The 14,304-nt window shown below is 47.7% G+C and overlaps 1 protein-coding gene across 2 annotated transcripts in view; it reads left to right on the top strand.

Annotated features, from left to right (window-relative positions):
* LOC135820820 (uncharacterized) overlaps positions 1–14,304 on the top strand; it is a 57,634-nt gene that overhangs the window by 19,253 nt on the left and 24,077 nt on the right. The window contains exons 8-16 of one of the 2 annotated variants that reach the window (XM_065333862.1): positions 331–550; positions 1,385–1,768; positions 3,824–3,864; positions 5,771–5,909; positions 6,167–6,204; positions 7,314–7,485; positions 8,407–8,792; positions 9,719–9,856; positions 11,317–11,766. In XM_065333862.1, coding sequence (XP_065189934.1) covers positions 331–550; positions 1,385–1,768; positions 3,824–3,864; positions 5,771–5,909; positions 6,167–6,204; positions 7,314–7,485; positions 8,407–8,792; positions 9,719–9,856; positions 11,317–11,766 — 1,968 coding nt within the window. Of the gene's footprint in view, positions 1–330; positions 551–1,381; positions 1,769–3,823; positions 3,865–5,770; positions 5,910–6,166; positions 6,205–7,313; positions 7,486–8,406; positions 8,793–9,718; positions 9,857–11,316; positions 11,767–14,304 lie in introns of both variants that reach the window. The other variant, XM_065333861.1, reaches the window with a different exon arrangement.

Below are 14,304 nucleotides of genomic sequence, written 5' to 3'. Positions count from 1 at the left end.
CTTTCAACCTTCCTTGAAATATTTCAGAACGATATTTTTGCGTCCATTGACATCAGCGACGACGAGGACTTCATCTCTGCATGAAAACTCTCAGTCCAACTGTCCTGGAACGTTACACTAGTCTTCAGACTATCATACTGTGTAATAAGTTTTGAATGGCTTAGCTTATGGAGTTGTCAGTAACAAGTGACAAGTCACTAGTCAAACTGCGACAATTTCGATGACGCGGAGGAAGTAATATTATATTTTCTGGGTTTTCTGTCTTCAGGGGTCTAACTAGGTTCTCTATCTTGTGCTTTGTCGTTGTGTCATGTTGTTCTTTGTGACCAGTCTGGAGAGGCAAGGCACATGGCTAGTTCAGGACAATGTGGGCCTCACATCACGACTCCATCATTGCCGGCAGGTAATGACGATGGAATTCACCCCTTCCCGGCGATGGAATTCAACCCTACAGAAGTGCCTCGGAGTGCCCCCATGGCGGCTGCATCTGTTGCTGCTGCTGCTTCTGCAGTTAGTCCCCCACACGGACATAGTGTGGAGGAAGTCCAAGGTAAGACCAGGGCCAGTGAGGATGAACAGCTGTCTGGACAGTCTGAAGCACGGTTTCTCTGTTGCCTGAGTGTCCTTTTTTGTGCCAAGCACTGTGAAGAAACGGGGATCTATCCAGTACTACTTCGAAGTAAAAACCACAAAAGTTCCAGAGTTTCCAGTAGCTAGTGTCTGATGATCGCCTCATGCGTAAAACTCGGAGTTGCAACGCAGTCTTCATTCTGTTCATCCTTGTTGCTAATTCGAACTACCGGTATATATTTGTCCACTCTCCGGATAGCTATCTGTTTGAACATAGCTTGAGTGACTGGCTGAACCGGTCACAATGACGTCTAGTGAACTAGAAAGCATTTTAAACTGACAAACAGTAAAGTACCAAAGTTAAAGGGCTCTATCCGTGGTGAAAAAAACGAGCTCTGTCGGGGGACAGGCAACTTTGACGCTTAACCAGATGGATGCCTGCTCACTCATTCGCCTATCATCTCTCTTGCCTCCTGTCTCTCTTTTATATTACTTAGTGTTGTTGTTAACGTGGCTTGTTGATAATTACTGTAAGAGTTGAAAGCATGACGAGTCTTAAGTTTAACGATTTGCCAATTTTCCCACTAAGCGGGCACACAGTTTAATGACCCTGCCAGCACCCACCTATCTTCTATTTCTCTAGTGCAACGTAGAGAAGGAATAACGTACGTGTAACGTTTCTTGAGTTAACGATGGACTCTTTCTCGTTAAAAAGCTAGACGTTGTACCCCGTTAGAGATTCAACTCTTACAGTATCTTCTTTTCAATGTTTCCGCCTCTTTGTCAATGTCACTATTGCTGTTCTCTTTAGAAGCTGATGACATGGCCGCAAGCAAAGCTACACCGTCCACTCAGTCGGATAACAAGGTCACTGAAATGATGGCCAGACTTCTACAAGTCCTGAAGAAAAATGAGGAGTTGGAAAAAGCACTGAAGTTGAAGGAGGAAGAGGCAGAGCACCATCGTGTTGCGGCCCTGGAGACAACTCGTCTTGCTGAGGAGAATGCCCGCCTTGCTGAACACAATCGACATCTTGCTGAACAGAAGCATGTGGCAGAGCAAGCTAGGCATGACCTTCAACAAGCGGTGAATCGGAACAAGGCCAAGCCAGGGCTGCTTGATGCCACCAGGTCAAAATCAAGGCCAAGACGCGCACGTTCGTCGTCAAGACCGAGCGTTGAGCCAACTGAAAGAGAGGGTAGGTGAATAGTGAAGTGGGGAAATGAATGTACTGTATTTCCCGGAGTATAAGCCGCACCCCCCCCCATTTTTTTGCCAGGAAATACAGACATCGATCCTCTTTATCACCGTTAAGTTGATCATCAGAGTATAAACCACACCCCTCTTTGGAGGTGAAATTTGAGTGTTCAAAGTGCGGCATATACTCCGGAAAATACGGTACTGAGTGTTTGTTCATTCGTTTGTTTGAACAGCACAAGAAGTTCAATTAAAATACATAATGTACGGACTGTGCTTTATTGCCATGCACTGTACGTACCAACTGTGACCATTTGTTTTGGTCTGAAACTCAATTCCATCTCGAAGGTAAGCAGACAATGTTGAGGTCACACCTCTTTGTTGAGGTCACTGCCCTTTGTCAAACTCACAACCCTTTGTCGAGGTCACAACCCTTAGCCGAGGTCACAACGATTTGTCGAGGTGACAACCCTTTGTTGAACCCACTGCCCTTTTTCAAGGAGATACGTATATCTCGAGATCTGACGTCTTATGGTGAGGACATTCCCATATGTCGAGGTCACATCTCCTATTTCACCCCTCGCTGAGTCTGCTCCTCTGTCGCATGGGCACGAGGTGCACCCGTGTGACGTGTGTGTGTGTGTGTGTGTGTGTGTGTGTGTGTGTGTGTGTGTGTGTGTGTGTGCCGCAGTGTGTGTGTGTGTGTGTGTGTGTGTGTGTGTGTGTGTGTTTGTGCATTGGGTGATTCTCTTTGGTTGGTTTACTGTGTTTGATGGCGTGCATGGTCTCTTATGAAATGATGAATGGAGCCTGCTACACTACAGCGACCATTCATAAAAAGATGATATCCTAGCTTTTGATAGATCAAATTTTGAACTTTTGAAGCAAAGGCGCATATGGATACGAGCTAAGAGTAACTGTCCGCCACTGTAACTGGATACTGTCTACAGTCAGAAAGTGCAACAACTAGGCACACAACTGACAGAGTACTGAGATGTTCGACGATCTGACACCTAGCTCCAACACATCTCCGAAGCGCTAACCAACAGCCTTTCAACTCGGAAACAAAGAAGGGGAAGCTTTGCGAAAACGAATTGTACAAAACCGAACGCTGAACTCTTACAGTACTTCTCATGCATGACAATGTGATGAACTAGATGACTACAAAACAATAGCTTCACACAATGTACGTTTCGCCGTATGGTTCGTGACAGTAACAATCAACATTCTTTGTTCCCGTGGGACTTCAGCTTGTACTCATTTTCATTGCGCTTACCTTCCCCTCTTTGGTCTACCTTAGACTAGAACCTTCCGAGTTGGAAGGCTGTTGGTTAGCGCTTCGGAGATGTGTTGAAGCTAGGTGTCGGGTCGTCGAATATCAGTTTTATGCCTAGTTTTTGCTGACTGTCACATGATAATATAATTGCAGTGGTGGACAGTTACTCTTTTAAAATTGTATCCATACGCCCCTTTCTTTTTTAAATTGTGAGCTTTTCACAATTTCTTTGCAATCCCATGGAATGCTCTTCCAATTATGTTCATGAAATCTATTTCTCCAAAAAGTAAGCCATAACAAGAATAGGATTTCGACCAGGTTTTCCCCCAAAAACACTGAATTGGGAAAAAGCATGAAAATCCAGGCCACTTCACTCCACTTGCCATGGTACATTGTGCAGGTTCGAACACCGGTTGAGGTACCTTTTGGACCCTTTTTCAAGTTTCAAATTTCGTGGCACTGCACCGTGTACGATAAAATCACGAAAAAACCACCAAATAACTTACTTGTACGGGTGCCCACCAGAACCAGCGCTCGTCTTTTTGTGAATGGAATGTAGTTGGTGCACCCTTGCACTACCTATCTCTCGATGGAGCAGTGAAGCTGTTCCACACAATTCGCTTGGGCCTTCGTGTTTGTCGTGGAGAAGTTCGAACTCTCTGTCACTTGAAGGATATGTCCTGTTGTAGTGTCTATGACCTCATGATTGTGCCGGTGTAGTTCTATTTTCAAATGGTTTCACCCGGGCTGCCTTTTTGTTTGCTTCTTATGCCGCTCCAGAGTCCAAGAAGAAGCTGAATGAACTGTTACTCCATGGAATGGTGAGTGCTTTGCAAATCTTGTTCTTGTTTTGCATTACCACTTCAACTAGTGAATCAGCTTATTGAATGCTCCCCCCCCCCCCCCCCCCCCGTATCACGCATTCTGTACTTTGGTATTAATTTTATAAGGGCGGTCCGTATTCGAGCCCTGATTCAGACCGATCTTTTCGGTTTCACGGTATCTTTTCAGCTGTAGTATACGTTTTGACGCCACAACTTGTGAAAGTACTCCTGTTTGAAAATGTTCTTCCGAGAAATCCTTGTGCAAACAAAATTAATTTAATGTGTGATGCGATAGTATGGTAATTATTATTATAATTTAGAGAAAAGAAAATGACCAAGGAACTACTTGGTCCGCCAAGTTAAAATTGGCGCTTATCTTCTCACTTGGTTTCCGGTGTTCTGCCTGTGTCACACGGCATGGAACCACCGATTCACCATCCGAACATAACCAATGACCATTGCATCCGAAGACATGCCAGCACTGTTGAACCATCACAAAAGTTGCAATCGGTTCGTTTGAGTCTTTTTGACGGAGCTGCCGCCGACGAACACTTCCGTCAGCGCAAGAAAACACTGCAACCTCCGCTCGAGTCCGTAATATAGGTCAGGATGTTCGCATTCCAGAGCGATGCAGAATACAGTTTCTGTCTACTTCCAGCTGTCTGATGACAAGGATTGTTTACCCCGGGGAAATATAGAAAAGCTGAAAAAGCGCTTCGTGAGCTTGAATTTCAGTGCTTGCACAGTACAGTGACTAGTGAAGGGCTATCACCAGCAAATCGCTGACGAAGAGACTGCAGCTCAAGTCCACATCTCCAGAAAGTGAGACCAATCCGGTGGACACACTTTGAAGCTCACAGAGGACAAGGCAAAGGAGCTAATCAAAATAAACACCAAGTCTTGAGGGAAACACTCGTGCAAAGGACTTTCAGGAAACTAGCCGAAAAGTCTGGTGCACGGCGTTAGGACTGACTTGTAGGCACAGTACGCACAGGTGCTACATCAAGTGGAAGCTATCACTGCGCTGCATGTACAAGCACCAGCGGCTCGCGTGGGTGCTGATCAGCAAGTACGACAAGCGCAAGAGGCGATTTGAAAAAGGACACTGATATGGCGTTGCCTTTTTGTCTCAAACAAAGTCGCATTATTGCTACGAACGGGGATAACACTGACAGCCAACATGCGGGCAGTCTCACTCAGCTTCTGATCGGCAAGGTGTCAGGCACGCACTGCCTTTGAGCGTGATTCGAGACGAGGAGAAGTGGAACAAGCTATGAAATGTGCAGCAGCTGTCCGGATCGAACTTTTTGAGCTCTTCCTCCAGCGACGATAGTGGCGAGGAGGATGTGTAACTTGCTTGAATTTTCGACTGAGTTGCGTAATGACAGGTGAATAATCATGTACATAGTGCTTTGTGATCGTTGCTTGCTTCAGATATTCGTATTTCCTTCCTGAGACAAGTGTGAAGATAAGCGCCAATTGTAACTGGGCGCACCAAGTACAAGTTACACTATAATGTCCACTAGCACCACCAGTTACTAAACAATCCACTCTTGCGATAACATTGCACGACACTGACCGTCGGTACTAACGTTCTACAGCTAGAGCTGATGGCCAGTTAGTTGTAGAACGTCAGTACCGTCGGTCGGTGTCGTGCAATGTTATCGCATGAGCTGATTGTTTAGTACCTGGTGGTGTTAGTGGACATTATATCGTAACTTGTAGTTCCTTGGTCCTTTTCTTTTCTATAAATTAAAATTTTAATATGGCCATCCCCACAGTCCCAAGGCCTACCATAAATGTGCCAATACAAGTAACACCATGATCACTTGGGTGATAGCAATATAATCTTATCTTTGCAAACCCCGTTCTCTTCTGTCTTTGTCTTGCTACACTCCTGAAGGGACACCCAAATCAGAGACCACTGCTGTCAGCGCCTGTCCCGACCACCACACAAGCAGAGGCAATGAGTGCCGAAGCTACTCAAACCTCGGCTGGAGTCAGGAGTTTCATTGGTAGAATCATCAAGCCTGAAGAAATTGGTAAGTTTGTAGTCTTGAGTCCCTGCTTACCGAGTGCATATGTGATGGAGTCACCACAGTTTCAATCTGGGATGATACCCCCATGGATGTTCTGTATGTACCAACAATTTCTCTCTCAGGGGCTCACTACGAAAAAAAATTCTGGTACTTGCGAGGTCACCAAGAACAATCCTTTTATTCCCACATGTACATGTAATTCTACGTCTCATTGATAGCACATGATTGTGCTTGCGTGCTTTCTTCTTTCACTATTTCAGAGCATGTTACCCTCACGCCAGGCAAAGAAAGATTCAATGTAAGTACAAGGGCGATGCTGCCATGAAGTGAATCACCATTAATTTGCTATTCTCTGCGCGATTTTCGTCATATATGGAGCCAAACAATGACATGATTTCGCAGCGTATGCAGTATTTTCGATACTGCACGGGGAAACCCCGTTTGTCCTGCGCAGTATTGCTATACTGCATTGAATTTGACCTTTGAACTGACCCTTCTTTCTACCCAAATACGTCAGGTATACTGTGATAGTAAACTTCTAGAGATGTATATAGAGGGGTCAAGTATAGTGATCACATGGGACATGGTAAAAATAATGAAATATTTTGCTTGCACGAAGGCAGTACCGGATGATATCTCTTTTTGAAGCGGGTTCACTCGAGCTTTTTTTGCCATGCGATGCACGATCGACGCGATCCACAACACCACAGCGCCATGCAAACCGGCAAAATACCATTCACAGACGAAGTCACCGATGTGACGTCGCCTGTTGCTGATGTGTCTCAAGCTCATTGGAGGTTGGTACGTCACCATGGCATCCCCGTGGCTAAGTACAGCTTTTTACAAATCTGCAAGCAACTCTTGAACCGTCGGTACAACTTTGGTGCAAAGAAGGTCCAAATCGCACATCGCATTGCAGGTGGCAGAGCGGAAGTGGAGCCACGTTCGACTTCTGTAATCATCCATTTGCGACATTTGCGTGAGCTGAGCGACGGATGCGATTTGGGGATTTCCCGGTTTCGCGGCTGTCTCATCCCATCGCAAAAATGCTTCTGTGAATCCCGCTTTGACCGTCGCTGCCTGCGCAGCTATGGGGCCGAACTGCGCACGTGCCTAGGCGATACTCTCATGCATGCATATAGCATTCCTAGCGGCATATACCAAGAATGATATAGTGTCTATGCAGTACGTGGATAGGTTTTCTATGGGACCAGCACTTAATTGGCCTTTATCTGGCAGCCATATTTCTTTCGGTGAGTACACCCTGTACTAAAAAAACAACCCTGGTAATGCTCTGTGTGGGCTGTGGCGGCAGCAATGTCACACAGTAGTACCCGATGCCGGAGAGCTTACGCGTGCTGCACACATCACCGTTTTCAGTGTTTTCTGCGTGTTCTTGACTTTCAGCGACAATTCCATGTGAAGGCACACTTCAACAGGTTTATCCCAGACTGTGCGTCGCAATGTCATACCCTTTACTTTCAACTGACGTCCACAAGGCGCACTGTGAGGAGTCAAGCAGCTGAGTTTTCCAGGCACACTCACATTCTCACAGCACTAGTGCCAAGCATACCAAAGGGTAAGAACTTACTAAGAAGACACGCTGTCTCAGGCGCATAGCTCGCATGGGGCACGGGGCACAAGCACCCCCCCCCCCCAAACATTTCGACCTACATGCGTGTTCAGCATGCACATTATGACCATGAATGGCATGCACCAGCCATCCTACACATACATGTTCATGATGCGGCCGTGCACCCCCTTAAAGGAGGGGGGACCAGGTACGCCCCTGCTGTGTTGCTGTGGTGGGCACTTGCTAGGCGTTCAAATTTTATCGTCCTCTATCGTATCCCACACGACTGTTGCTATCAAACTTTCATTGCCGCCACCTGCACAATACCTAGTCTGAACCGTTACAGTAAAACCTGTGTTTAGCGAACCCTGTGCCAAGCGGGATCCTGTCACAACTCAACACATTTTCACGCGCCGACCTGTAGCCATTGAAAATTCACCGCAACAAGCGGCATCATATTGACATTTGTGGAGCATAGAATACTTTCGTGTGGGCAAAGCACACCTCACTCAAGTACATGCAGTGCATCCTGCACTGTCACTTGTCACTTCTGTTCACTGCATGCACTTGGTTCAGAGCGCACTTCAACCCTGTTGCAGTCAACCCCGGCAGCCCATATGGTACTTTTGGATAGTTTTGGTCGCTGTGTGCAGGTCCAATATGGCATTTGGTACACTAATAGTGAGGCGCTGGTCGTGCAAGGCAGGTGGTCCCTGTGTCCGGTGCAGTTTCTGTGTAGAACTGCCCGTGCATGGGAAGACAGTCGTTAACTGAAAGCAGGTGGTCGCTAAAACCAGAGGTCGCTTACACCCCGTTTACAGTACTTAATCATCAAATTCTTGCCTGCACTCAGGGTGAAAAATTGAACTAAAGACGACCAACGAAGATCTGGAGTGATATAAATATCTTTCATTAATTGCTCTGCAGATGGCATTGGCTGTAATGAGGAAGTGTTTGAAGTCACGCTGGTTTGCCAAATGGGTCGCAAATCATGTCCGGCCATTGGCCAAATCACGCTCACTGCGTTGGAACAACGGGCAGGCCCTGGGTCAAAAAGCTCAGTTCCCACGCGAGATCCGAACACTGCAACCAGTGGATCAGGAACACGTGGAAGTAGTGCACCAGCAGGAGCAAGCAACGCATCATCCTGCTACAGAGCCCTGCCTGGTGGAATGCAGGCTGGAATATCTCACTGCAACATGGCCATTGCTACAGGAGCTGATATCAATGTGAGCAACCATGGCGGTGCTGACAGTAACGATGGGAGCAGCTCGTCAGATTGTGATCCAACATGCCATCAGTGTGTTGCCACGGTAAGTTAGTGTGTAGACTTTTTTCTTTGCTCTGAGGTTGCTGTTGTTGGTTTCCCACTTTTCCTGTTCTTTTTTGGTGCATTTCTTTTAAGCGAGATTCACAGAAGCTTTTTTGTGATGCGACACGCGATGCGACGGGATCTGCGATGGACGCGTGCAATGCGAACTCGCGAAATACCATTCACAGAAAAAGTCGGCGATGCGACAAAGTCTTGCTGATTTGGGTACGTCACCATGATATTCGCGCGGTTTGGTACAACTTGTACAAATTGATAGGCAATTTTGAACCTTTGTACAACTTTGCTGTAGAAAAGGTCAAAATCTTACGCCAAATCGCTTGTCGCATCGCAAAGGTTGAGCCAAGCTTAAATTCTGCGATGGCCCAGTTGCGGCAGGTGCGTGGGGTGCGAGATGGCTGCGATTTGGGGATTTCCCGGTTTCGCGGCAGTCGCATCGCGCGTCGCATCGCAAAAAAGCTTCTGTGAACCTCGCTTTACTCTGCTCAAATCGGTAATGCGGATTTGGAGATGTGCATGCTGCAGGTTTGAGTTGTGAGGCCACTGCGACTGAGCTCAGCCTGTGACAACTGTGACGCCTTGTGCCTCAACTGCTGGAGCAATTAAAAAAAGTTTCGAGGTGAAGTCGTGCCTGGGGAGCGACAAATACTCCGACTGAGATCCTTTTGCAATGTATAGTTAGGAACTTAGAACTGCAGGTATGATGCTATACATTTCTGTGCGTGTGTGTGTGCGTGCGTGCGAGTTGGCGTGCGTGCGTGCGTGCGTGCCTGCGTGCGTGCGTGCCTGCGTGCGTGCCTGCGTGCCTACCTGCCTGTGTGTGTGCGCGCGCGTGCACGCGCGTGCGTGTGCGTGTGTGCGTATTATAATATTCTTTATCTGCACTGGTGAACTATTATCTGTCACCAGGTTCCCTTTATGATGTCCGTCCAAGGTGGGATAACAAGTTCATCATCTTCGACTGAAACTGACCTCGATGACAACGTGTGCAGAGTAACAGTTGGAGACGCAGTCAGCCAAACTTGCGGCGTGCAAGCTTCGGCAAAGGTAGACCTATTATTATGAACATGTACCGCTTATATAAGGAAGTTTGGTTGCTCCCACACTGGAGCTCGCGCTTTCCCGCGAGCTCCAGTGTGGGAGAAACCAAACTTCCTTATAAATTTTTTGCCGAGGTCGCTACCACTATTTGGTAATGTACCGCATTTCCCCAATTATAAGTTGTATTCTGTTATACATCGCACCCCCATTTCCGGGCCTTTGTCGTGTAATTTCTGTGTTTGTCCAAGTACCGAGTCCACTTTATGGTGTACTCCACTCTGTGAAATTGGCTTGTCACGGTTGGATAACGGCGAGGCGGATATTCATGAGAACTGCTATTATTTTATTGGCTATATTATTATTATTATACGCACGTCCGCGTTTACGTCAACAGTAAGTCCACGTATTCGCATGTGCCAGAAGACAGGCAGAGTGGGCAGGGAGGAAAACAAAAATAAATAAAAGTAAAAAATAAATGTAAGACGGCAGGCGATAGGCACATAACTCATGTTCGATGATAGGTGCTCAATGCACGGGATCTATTCGAAAGATCAAAAAATAAAACAAGAATAACAGACAACGACGATAGGTTTGTAACTCATGGTCGATGGTAAGTGCTAAATGCACGGGATCTGTACAAAGCCTCTGTCCCATCCGTTAATTACTGCGTACATCCTGGCACAGCTCGCGCCACGCAGGCCTGCCAGCGGCGATGGCCCACAGGTGCTCCAGGTCTGCCAAGTTCCTCAGACTCCCCAGTCCTGCTGATTCCAGGTCCGCGGATAGTGTGGACACGATGGTTGTCCGTGGCCACCCTCGCCATACCTTGTCCCCACAGGTGAAGTAACTCCGCATAGCGAGAGCGGCAGGCGTGTCTTGAGGGAGTCTGAGGATATGCCCAAACAGGCCCCATCTGGATCGCCGCATGAGGGCACTGCTGGGCTCTGCGTGGCATCTGCCGTACAGGGCTTTGTTTGGAATCACCTGCGGCCAGCGGATACCCAGGAGACTCCGAAGTTGTCTTCTATGGAATGTGTCCAGACGCTCCCATGCTGAAGCCATCAGTCCCCAGGTGCCTCCATTGTACGTTAGCACAGGGATGATAAACGCGTTGTAAAGCCTTAGCCGTAGACTTTCGCTGATGATCGATCGACGACACCATACCGTGAATAGCGCTCTGAAGGCTGCCGTTGCTAATTGTTTCCTTCGTGCAACATCTTCCTCGTCGCTTCCATCATCGTCGCTTCCATCTTCCTCGTCGCTGCTATAACTAGCAGTAAAGTCTGTCTTGAAAATGGAAGGATTCGTTCATATAAGGAACATGAGACCCGGTCTAAGTAACTGTTTTAAGTGGTTGCAAGGTTGTATTTGGGGAACACCCAGTATTTACAGTACACGTCTGTTCATATTCTCATAATTATTATCTGTTTCTGGCAACTTTTTTTACTCTCTTGCACCCTGTCCAGGAGCTAACGCAGCACTGCATTCCAGACAACTACAAAGTGCTTGGCACGGTTGAGCAGATCACACACCTCTTCCAAGCACTGATCAATGAGGAAGATTGCACAGTTGCGAGCAGCAAAAAGGATGATGCAAAGGAGGAGTCAACCTTGCAGAACGCAAGCCAACTGGAGGATTCTACCCAATCCGCTTCCTCCTCTGCAAGCCAGTCCATTCTGGATTCGTGTTCTCAATCCCTCTGCACTACAAGCAATCTGGAGTACTGTTACCTGCCGGTTTCTAGAACGAAATCATCCCTGGATGATATCACCTCCAGCCAGGACCACTCAGAGCAGCCTGACAATGAGAATAGGCGACGTGCAGGTGAAGGCAGCACTGCAGCTAGCTACAACCCATTTCAACCTAGTGACCAAGGCCCAGGATACCCCATCATAGTCTTTTCTTCCATTGACCCTGTAAGTGCGCAGTTGACAATGCCTTCACATTTGTGTGCTTGTGTGTCCCGGGCACAAGGGAAGTATCAGAGCCGGTACTGCGCGAGTGCGAGGGCATCACTATGCGTATCCCATGTGACTGTTCTATTGATATTATATTTTCAAGGATTCTCCAGGGGCAAACGGATGCCTATGAAAGGGAGTCTCCTGGGGAAAGGAAGTGAAGGTGGCTGTCATGAGAGAGGGAAGAAGGGACATGACATGGTGAAAAAATAAAAATAATACTAACAGGAACAGCAGAAGCTACTTGCAAAATTTGGTAAATCTTGCACAGAATACTTGTGGTGCAGATAGTGTCCACGCACAGAAACAGAAATCGGCTAGCGGATGTCAGGCAGCGGATTTCTTCAGGCAGCTTATGCCGGGCAACATTGAGACAAAATAGAGGGGATTGAGTGAAGTTCTATGCATGGCACTTGACCACTTAAAAGCATAATTATAATGAGTGTAATATATGTAGCGTTTTTTCACCTTCGCTAGCTACACGTCGGCTAACACAAACTATTACGTCGTCAGGACACAATTTCTGGAAACAGGGAGTCAAAAGTACTTGACAAAAAACGGTCGAAAGGAAGCGCAAGACAGTCAACGTGAGCTGCTTGGTTTTAAGCCATCCATTCGAAAAGGCAAGGAACGCAATCGACAAGAAATGCCAAGCACCATGTGCGGGCGTTCATAGCAAGCTTGGTCCTCCTTTCAGAAGCAGTCCAGTGATCGTGTAATAGAAAAATGTTCGGTTAACGTAGGAGTTAACCGTTGTTAACAGTTGTAGATATCGTACATGCAGTTGTATGTAGTACTATGTACGCACGTGCAGGCATGCCGTGCTTGTACCGCTTTATGTATGGCACGAGAGAGATGACATGGCGCACTTCTGATAGAGAACTAAAGAAGATCTGTTTAGCACAATGGCTGTCTTGTGAGTGACTGAATAGATGTCTACATTGGCGCAGTGAACGAAAATGACAAAGGGCAGGACGCCCAAGGAATTTATTCCTGACTATGCTGCGAGCAACGTCGGTGCTGATTTTGAACTCTGGCTCGAGGACATAAATGATTTCCTTTCAATCAGTGAAGTGACGGCAGCAGCTGACAAGAAACGCTTGTTCTTGAATCTGGCTGGATTAGCAGTGAGGCGCATTGTGAAAGGTCTGGTTGTCACGGTGGAGCAGACACAAGATGGCTCACCTGGAGATGAGTACCAAGCCTTGACGGACGCATTGTTGGCACACTTTCGACCGTCAACAAATGTCACGTCTGAACGTCACAAATTCCGCCAACTCCGCCAAATGGAGGGCGAGTCGGTGACTTTGTTCGTTGGGCGGCTGAGAGAAAAGGCAGATGTTTGCGAATTCAGCTCCACTTCTGTGGATACCATTGTCAACTGCCAAATTCGAGACCAGCTGATCGTGGGCCTGCGTTCTGTTGAGCTTCGAAAGGAGCTGCTGAAACAGTCGAAGCTGACCCTGAACGACGCCGTCACCAAGTCAGTGGCGTTGGAAGCGTCGATTACTGACAGTAAACTGTACGATAGTACCAGAGCTAGTGACGCACCGCCTGTGTTCCCCGTGCCCATCCAGCGTGTGCAAGCTGTCTCTGCAGCTGGTTCTGGATCAGAGGGAAAGAAGTGCAAATACTGCGGACGGAGTCACAAACCAGGCATGCGTAACTGTCCTGCGGCCAACGTCACCTGCAACAAGTGTGGCAAGCGAGGGCATTTTGCAGTGGTCTGCATGTCAAACAAAGTGGAAAGACACGAAGAAAGAGCCCGGCCAGTAGAGGATGAGCCTGATGAGTATGAGCATGCAAGTCGCATGTACGACTCCGCTTTCGCCGTCAGTAGCTCGGCACTCGCAGGCGACAAGACATTCCAGACTACACTCAAAGTCAATGGTGAGCTGTGCACTGGACTGTTAGACACAGGTGCAACTCGGACGATCCTCACTGATGATGTGATCAAGCCCACGCGCAAGAGTGACCGCTTGCTGAAAGCGTACAATGGCGGTGTCGTAGAGACTTTGGGCATGGCTGACGTCCACATTTCACATGGTGGCAAGAACGTGAAGTGCAGTTGTTTCGTGGTAGCAGCCAGTCAGCACTCCGTTCTCTTCGGACAGGATGTCATCAAGGAGCTGAACCTCCTGTCACAAGCAAACGTGGTGAACGTGTCACCCATCGAAATCTCTCTGGAAGACGGTTCAAAGCCTCTAGCCCAGCCACCACGACGCCCAGCTTTCAGTATCCGGGCTGACATCGAGACCGAGCTGAAACGGCTGACCAAGTTGGATATCATTGAACCCGTCAAGGAAGCCACGCCGTGGGTGTCACCACTTGTTCCAGTCCGCAAACCGAATGGAGCATTGCGACTATGCGTGGACTACAGAGAACTGAATAAGAGAGTTACACGTGAGCGCAACGTTCTTCCAACCGTTGACGAGATCACAGCTCAGCTTGATGGCGCAGGGGTCTTCTCAGTTCTGGATGCGGAATCTGGATTCC

This window comes from Sycon ciliatum, chromosome 7 (genome assembly GCF_964019385.1).
Source record: "Sycon ciliatum chromosome 7, ocSycCili1.1, whole genome shotgun sequence".
In the NCBI taxonomy this organism is placed as follows: domain Eukaryota; kingdom Metazoa; phylum Porifera; class Calcarea; order Leucosolenida; family Sycettidae; genus Sycon; species Sycon ciliatum.
The sequence above is the reverse complement of the archived record's forward strand: the minus strand, read 5'-3'. Positions and strand labels throughout refer to the sequence as shown.